The sequence below is a fragment of the Pagrus major genome, chromosome 5 (genome assembly GCF_040436345.1).
Source record: "Pagrus major chromosome 5, Pma_NU_1.0".
Taxonomy (NCBI): Eukaryota; Metazoa; Chordata; class Actinopteri; order Spariformes; family Sparidae; genus Pagrus; species Pagrus major.
Genome location: NC_133219.1, coordinates 31746803 through 31755516, shown reverse-complemented (window position 1 = coordinate 31755516; position 8714 = coordinate 31746803). Strand labels below are relative to the sequence as shown.

Below are 8714 nucleotides of genomic sequence, written 5' to 3'. Positions count from 1 at the left end.
GATTTCCAAGAGACTTACAAGGAGGAGCTACAACCTGCAAGGCGAAGCTCACATGGCGGGGGCATAGACTTGTTAAAATCAATGGATGGTGTAGCGATCTAGCATAGCCGCTAACAAGCTAATCAATTGTATGTTTACTGCCTGCTAAATACTTTTGACTGTACGAGATAATAAATGAATGATATTTAATAGCCCACACTGACTGTGTGTTTGACGATGTTGTATCGTGAGTTTTAATTTGAAAAAATGGTCCAATGGGAGCATTTCAGGAGGAGCTGATACCTGAAAACAGGGTTGTTTTTGCAGTTTAAGTCACGGGTCAGTGTTAATGTCAGGGACACTGGTGTCGTCACACTCTCTCAGCAGGGCGTCGTGTTTATTTGCTCTGCAGTACATGATGACCACAAATTAAATGCAGCCATGTGCATAAGATATTCTCACTTCTTGATCACAGAAACAGTGTCTTCAACCTTGCTGTGAAACAAAGTACTTAACTAACAAGAATACTTATAATTTTTCCAAAGAGGATGCATCTTTACTGAGTTTGTCTTGATACCTGACGGGTTTATGAATAAACTGACCAGCATCAGACAAGGGAACAAGTGATTAGACTGTGCCGAGCCATTTGACATTTTGTTTCTGCTTTTTTTTTGTATCCATAATTACAAAATCAACAGTAAAGTTCAAACTTCATCCCAAATTAATCCTGTTTTGAGATAATTGTCAGGAAATCAATTTTGCTTCTCCTTTAACTTACTCTGGTTGTTACAGCAAGTTGGAGTATGATGCAGAATATATTTATATATGTATAATTAATATAAATCATATTTCTAGTGTATTGTGTTGTTCTAGATTACCTTTTTTTCTTCTTTTACTTCAACCAGTGTGGCAATCTGATCTGTGAAAAACTTTTTTTAAAAAAAGTTTTTAATTACTTTTAATGTGTTGTGGCAAGATTACATGAATATTTGGCTCTGACAGAACACGTTTTTTGGCTGCCTGGTAATGGGTGAAAAGATTCAGCAGAGAGCTCCGAGTACAGGCTTCAACAAATTTCCCCAAATATAATGTCAAAACAACAATATATTTTGGGGCCTTTTAAAACTCTTTGTCTTTCTTTGTTTTTTAAAAAAAGTATTTTACAACGTTTTTACTTCACATTGTTTAACCATGTTCAACATTTGCTGTGAGTTTGGGTGAGAAAGTGAAGTGAAGGGGAGGGACTGAACCCTGCAGGAAGCTTGAAGGCAGAGCCATATTTCAATGAAGTCACTGGTGTCTGTTGCCTTTTATCTCTCTGTCCTGGTGAGTGAAATATGCTTCTGTCTTGCAAAGCGAGCTGAGGATCTGATACCAAAACACCAGTGAACCTTCTGTAACCACAGCAGCAGCAGCAGCGGCCACATCATGCTCTGCACGGGATGGACGCCTTCAGAAGTTGATTTTCAGACAAGGTGCAAACTGTCTTCATAGGTGTGTTTTTCTGATTTTTACAATGTCCCCCTGGCGTCTCTCAAGAGCGAGTAAGTTTCCTGCTCTGGACTGGAAATGCCGGCGTTAAGAAAAGTTGTTTCACTCATCTTCAACTCAAAGGAGATAAAACATGAATAACCAGTCGATGACAGGGAGGACCATGGTCCCGACCATCCCGTCTATTATGTTCATTTTCGGGGTGGTTGGGAATGTCATCGCCATCGTGGTTCTTTGCAAATCTCGCAAGGAGCAGAAAGAAACCACGTTTTACACGCTGGTGTGTGGGCTGGCAGTCACGGACCTCCTCGGCACTCTGCTGGCCAGTCCGGTCACCATCGCCACTTATGTGAAAGGATCGTGGCCCGGAGAGGACCCACTATGCCAGTACTTTGGATTCGACATGCTTTTCTTCTCTCTGGCTGGACTCAGTATCATCTGCGCCATGTCGGTGGAGAGGTACATCGCCATAAACCATGCCTACTTCTACAATGACTATGTGGACCAAAAACTGGCGGGACTGACGCTCCTCGCGATCTACATCTCCAACGCGCTTTTCTGCGCCCTGCCGATCATCGGCTTCGGTCAGGTGAAGAAACAATACCCGCAAACATGGTGTTTTTTAGAGTGGAGGAGTAACAAGACCAGCGATGCCGCCTACTCCTACATATATGCGGGTTTCAGTTCTCTTCTTATCCTCATCACTGTTATCTGTAACGTGTTGGTGTGCGGGGCTTTGATCCGGATGCACCGGCGTTTCGTGCGCAGGATGTCGCTGGGAACCGACCTGGGGCGCAACGTGGACCCGCGGAGGAGAGGACGCAGCTTTGGGCGTCTGGCCGGAGCAGAGATTCAGATGGTCATTCTGCTCATAGGCACGTCGGCAGTGGTGCTCATCTGCTCCATCCCACTTGTTGTAAGTTCTCTTTTGATCCGCTCTCTGTGGGTTATTTCTTTCCATTACGCACGTTTTATGCACGGCTCTTTTACGCATAGATGTCCTTTTTTTTGTACAATAATTGGTGATACATTTTGATCCAAATTCGAGTTCAGCATGCTGCTTTTTGCTATATAACTTAATTTCTTTGCCTTTTTAACCCACTGTTCTCGAAGCTATTTGCATCTTTGTCCATTACGCACGGCTCTTTTACGCACAGATGACTTTATACAGTAATTGGTCATGCGTTTTGATCCAGATTCAAATGGGTGATAACAAAACAACGTTTAACATATTCCTTTTGTACTACATAAGTTTTTCCTTGCCGTTTTAAAGCCACTGACCTCGAAGCTACTTGCATCTTTGTTCATTCTATCCATTATGCACGTTTTACGCACGGTTCTTTTACGCAGCAATGTTATTTTTGCTGATGGATTCAATTACTTTTCCTTCCCTGCTCTCTCTCTCGCTTGCTGCTCCAGTGTTTTTATTAGTGTCTTGCTAACTGTTCCTCTCAAACACTCATATGCACTCACACATAGTTTGAGACATTTATCCATCTACTCAGCCTGTATTCTCTCTTCCCTCTCAGGCTCAGGTGTTTTTGAACCAGCTGTATAAGACTCCAGTGGAGCTAAAGTTGGAGAAAAACCCTGATCTACGAGCGATACGCTTTGCCTCATTCAACCCCATCCTCGACCCCTGGATCTACATCCTGCTCCGCAAGGCTGTTCTCCTCAAGCTCATTGAGCAAATCAAGTGCTTATTCTGCAAGATAGGAGCACGGAGGCAACAGAGACAGGGAAACTTCCCCTGTATAGATGCCCATCAGCTCTCCTCAGTCATCTCTAAGCGGGACTCACACTCCCTGGTTTCCCGCGACCTGCGAGATCTCTCCAGCTGTTCCCAGATCTTCCTCTACCTGCCAGAGGGAAGTGATGTGTACGCTGGAAGCTGTCATAAAGCAGACAGACTCTCTGGTTCACGAGCTTCATCAGTCAGAAACTCGCAGGCTTCTTATTTGTCTGAGCAGGGCAGCGTTGAGGCTCAGAGTAGAGACAGGACGAATGTTACCAGGGACTTTTCAGCCCTGCCTTGCCCAAAGGACCCAGCACTTCAGGTGTCGTTGAACACTGAGACAGTGGAGGAGAAATGCATCTGATTTAATTCTGAATGAGGAGAATTTCTCAGATTCTCTCAAGTAGATCGCCTACTGATTGACTTCTAAACCTCTGAAAATGAGGGAAGGCACATTAGGATAATAACTGACTTGGACAGATGAAGCGAGAAAAAATGAAACTTGAAGTGCTGTGAGCTTTATCTCCCTGTGTCCTCTTTTTCAGTATCCAGCTACCTCAAGTGATGGCTATCTCTGACTGTATGAGCAGATTTTGTCATTTTGCCCAAAACAGATATTGTTCTAACAGAGATGACCCACTTCGTCATGGCTCAAGTGTCAGTAATGGAAAAGATATCCTTTCTTATTTCAGCTACTCGATCATTGTGGAAACCTTTACTGTAAACTAGATGAGGCCAGTCATTTAGAATAATTGAGTCACACAATGAAAACAGTATTGAATGTGGTCCTCGTGAGTAATCACTGGCATGTGTGTGACTGATTTGTTCAACAAACTCTTTTGTGTAGTGCTTTTTGAAGTTGTGTTGGTTGGTTTTTGTTCCTCAGCCCTGGAATACTCACACACATGTCATCTCAAATTAAGAAAAATTTGTTTTCCATCTTATAAGGAGGGAACAAAGATTCCTGTGCCATAGTTACTAATACCAAACCAATTAAAGCTGACTGGAAATGTGCAGATATTGTGGTGTAAATCAGTGGACCGATGTTGCTTAATGTGGAGTACTAAAGGTCCAATTTGTAAGACTTCACAACTCATCAGATACTGAGGCTTTGGGATGATGGCTGACCCAACCCACAATACCAAAGCGTCGGTATTTGATCAGTTGTGAAGTCTTACAAATTGGACCTTTACGATGAGCAACTCACCTGTCAGCGTGAGAAAACAGTGTTTTAAATTATTGGTTCTCAACCTGGGGGTCGGGAGCCCCAAAGGGGTCACAAGTAAGTTTCCGGGGGCCGCAAGATGATTGTGGAGAATAAAATAAAGTAACACATTTTAAACAGGGCAATGGGTTTCCATTACTTTGCCTGTACCAGTGATATAATTTGCCTGAAAATAGATTTTTTTAGAGTATTTTTGAGAGTCAAGGTGAGCGTGAGTTCTGATTGGACACACACACAAAATAAACTGCTCTTTTCGTTTTGGCACTTTCACCGTCCTGATGTGTCTGGTCGGGTCGCAAAAAGGTTGAGAACCACTGTTCTGAATTATCAGTGTTGTGTAAAATATTGTTTGTAATAAAATTATTCTTACAGTGCAGTGTTATTATGTGGTGAACACAGATGTTTCTGTTCCTCGGCCCTGGAATACTCACACACATGTCATCTTAAATTATGAAAAATTTGTTTTCCAGCTCACAAGGAGGGAACAAAGATTCCTGTGCCATAGTTACTAATACCAAACCAATTAAAGCTGACTGGAAATGTGCAGAAAATGTGGTGTAAATCAGTGGACCGATGTTGCTTAATGTGGAGTACTAAAGGCCAATTTGTAAGACTTCACAACTCATCAAATGCTGAGGCTTTGGGATGATGGCTGTTTTTGTTTTGGGACTTTGGGGGGTTTGAGAACCACTTATCTGAATTATCAGTGTTGTGTAAAATATTGTTTGTAATAAAAGTATTCTTCTCTACGAGAAGGTTCTAGTTAATAAATCATAACTCTGAAGGGACAATCGCCCTAAAGAAGTGTGCTCATTTATTAAACTGTACGTGGTTTGATCAGTAATCTTCCTGCACTAACATCCAGAATAGGTTTCGGGCTGCGGTAAGTATTTTCATTAGCAGTTATTCTGCTCATTATTCGTACTTAATCAATTAATTATTTTTTTTGGACTGTCGTGGAAAATCCGACGCGAGTCCTTCACAAAGAAATCATCAGTCTAGCAGCATTAAAGAACTTCAACAAATCATCCACAGGCTTGGATGGGCAAAAGAGAGGGATGGGGAAGGTTCCATTTTTGATGTCACGTTACAGTACACGGCCAATAAATAAGTGATTAATACATGCAAATTGCTACAAACTGTTACACCGAGTACCTTTACTTTTTCAAAAACTATGATAACAGCTTCAAATGGCTCATTTAGTCAAAATCAGCAGTCAAAAATACATATTCAATGTTAGAAAACAGAGAAAAACAGAAAATGACTCATATTTTTGAAACAGGTTTTTGGCCGATTTGCTTGAATGCAGCACAAGCAAAAGAGCTGACAAACTGTCTTGGCTCTGTATCAGTAAGATCAGTAAATTCAAAGATTCAAGTTTGTAAAAGTGCTTATTACAGCGAACAAGGACCGATGATTTATATCATCCTCGGATCAGTTTTTGGAGTATCTTCTTTGTGCCACATTTGTTCCAACAGCAAAATTCTCCTTTTCAGTGTCTTATAGTGTTAGTCCACCGACACCTTCAGCTGCCGTCCACATAATAGACTGAACTTTTGAACTGATGTTTGTTCGAAGCCTTCACACCCAAATAAGCTTTGTGTTTTAATTTCAGCAGCTTTGAAGCACACAGTCTGCCTCCTTTCCCCTGTTCTCAAATCAGCTCCAGACTGTTGCTTAATGTCGCCGATTACAGTCTTGCCCTTCTTGTTTCTCTTGTTGCTGTTTGTTTGTGTGTATAAATGCTGAGAATCACACCTTTCGAGTTGTCATCTTGAATTAAATCTGTAGATATAAACTTTAACATTGTATTTTTTTTTAACTGTTGCATCACTTTTCCATATCTGTAAAAAAGGAAGTGGTAATAACCAAAAACTTCTGTGTGCTCAGGAGTACAAATGTGTTCTGTAAATTAACACCCACGCTATCGTTCAACAGCAAACATGCCCTTTTGACATGTCATCACAAAGCGGAAGTTATAGTAGAGGCACCAAACTTCTCACACCCATTTTTCTCTTTTTTCTTCTTCTTTTTTTTCTTTTTTTTTTCATCTCAGGACCCCTATTAGCACAGACAAATGGCCCTGAGAAGATCAGGCTACCACTTTTCCAAAGTTTAGAGACAAATAAACAAAACTTTAACACTCTGGGGTGAGGTTACATCAAATTAATATTTTCCTATGTGCACATAAAACTGGTCAAGTGTCAAAAAGCTAATACCAGACGTGCACAGAAAAACAGAGGGAGTCTTGGTGTGATGGAAAAAAAAAATCAGGGTCTCTGGAAGTAGACCTGGCTGAGAGAGAGCTTCCCCTCTGAAACAACAAACAGAATCTAAGACTCCAATTTATCGCAATTAAGCTTAAACAAGCAATGCAGTGGCTAAGACAAACACTTTGCAGAGGAAAGACTGAGTGTCAGCGTGTCCTCCAGACTCTGGGAACAACACACATTAATTAACTGTGAAAAATGGGATCGTATAGTAGTTTCACGCTGATGCATTGAACAAGCTGCCACCTCTCAGCTATTTGATCCTATTTGCTCACACCAGAGTCTGTCGTTCTTAATTAAATGTATAAATGGACAATCAGTAAGGCTGCTATTTACCGTCTGTGTGAACAGGTGTACATTCACATGGAGAACAAATGAGAACAGCCTCTCTGACCTCTTTAAAGGCTTTTAAAAAAAAATCAGTCAGATCATTTTGTTGATGTTAAGATCAGAGATCCTCGGTCAATACAACTTGACACGGATGTCATTTAAACGGTGGAGGAAACCTGCAAAGCTGCTTTACATCAGCAGTGACGCTTTGCGCCCTGTCCCCTCTGTGCTCATTGATCAACAGCAGAAAACACCTGCTGCTCCTCCACATCTGCGGTCAACCTCTGTTGAAAAGGACACTGAACAATCCTGTCCTGGAAATAAGCCAGAACCAAAGCAGAACTGGTGGTACAAGACTTCGCCTCACAGTAGTGTGAAGATCAACCTTTGTCTGCAGCAATATGATCCAAGTGCTAATGTACGCCTTGTTCGGTGATATATTACAAAAACACTTAAAGGGTACAAAAATATAGTTCCTAACATACCAAATAGAGATTTTATTTTTATTTTCCCAGAATCTCAGATTCTTGCTGTCACCATCAGACAGTTTTGATTGGGACTATTTTTGCTGTGTAGAAAGTAGTGCCAAAGAAAACTGTTTTATAAAGACATGTTGCTTTTTTTTTTTTTAGAAATGCTCTTGTTTTAAATGCTGTTAGCACCTCAGCAGCATTTCCATTTCCTATTCATCTTCATTGTTTTAAAAGCACATCACCAATCTTACACATGAAGACCAGTTTATTCATCATAAGATAAAAAATAAGAGGTTTCAGACTTTAGGCGGAGAAAGTCTGATGAAAAATGCTGTGTGACTGAGTTGTGTTTATTATGGAAAAGGTATTGGATCCTTATTTTTGGACCATTACTCGAGACTAAAGGTCTCTGCTGCACAGATCTCAACACCTGTTAAAATAAAGTATTGTATGCGGTGGAAGGTTTGAAAAGAAACCCGTAACTATAATCACATTACATTTGTCTGCAATGCTTTACTGTTCCTGAATACAGTAATCACATTACAGTTGTGAATCAAACAATTATTTTAGAGCATTGAAGAAAGATCTTGTGTATGTCCTCCTTATTACACATACAGTTGATATGTGGACAATGTAAAGTTTAATGTTATAATCAGGCTTGGGGAGTAAAGGATTAAATGTAACAGGATGGTCCTTGGTCTTGAGCAACAGGGATACACAATGATCCTGTGCGGATAATGTTCTTTTAATGAGCGCTGGTATCATCCCAGATAAATGTATCAATATCTGTAACGTCCTTTGACACTTGCTGTTTAAGCACCACCCACTTATGTAATAGCTTTAGAAAAATGACATATAGATTGCTTACCTATAAACCTCACTATGACACTCGACCGTCCCAAACAGAGCAACTCTGCCATTGCAAAACCAAAACAGGAAGAGGCAGTGTTTTCAGATTAATCAAGGACCATACTCCTTGATTAATAGACCTAAATAGACCTGAATTAGACCTCCTTAATATGGAAAAGTGTCACGAGATGACTTTGTTGTGAATTGGTGCTATACAAATAAAGATTGATTGATTGATTTTCCGCTGATGTGTGTTCCTCTTACCAGCAGAACTTCTTTCTACTAGATCAGTTACCAAAGCTGCCTGCTTATTCATTCAACAGGGTGTTTTACTCTGATCTGGATTTATAGGTCAAATTGGG

At 40.7% G+C, this 8714-nt stretch overlaps 1 protein-coding gene across 1 annotated transcript; it reads left to right on the top strand.

The window, feature by feature from the left end:
* The first annotated feature begins 1288 nt into the window (after positions 1-1288).
* Positions 1289-5234, top strand: ptger4a (prostaglandin E receptor 4 (subtype EP4) a). The gene is made up of 2 exons (XM_073466352.1): positions 1289-2386; positions 3000-5234. The coding sequence occupies exons 1-2, from the start codon at positions 1604-1606 to the stop codon at positions 3567-3569; spliced, it is 1353 nt and encodes a 450-aa protein (XP_073322453.1). The 5' UTR covers positions 1289-1603; the 3' UTR covers positions 3570-5234.
* The last annotated feature ends 3480 nt before the right edge of the window (positions 5235-8714 follow it).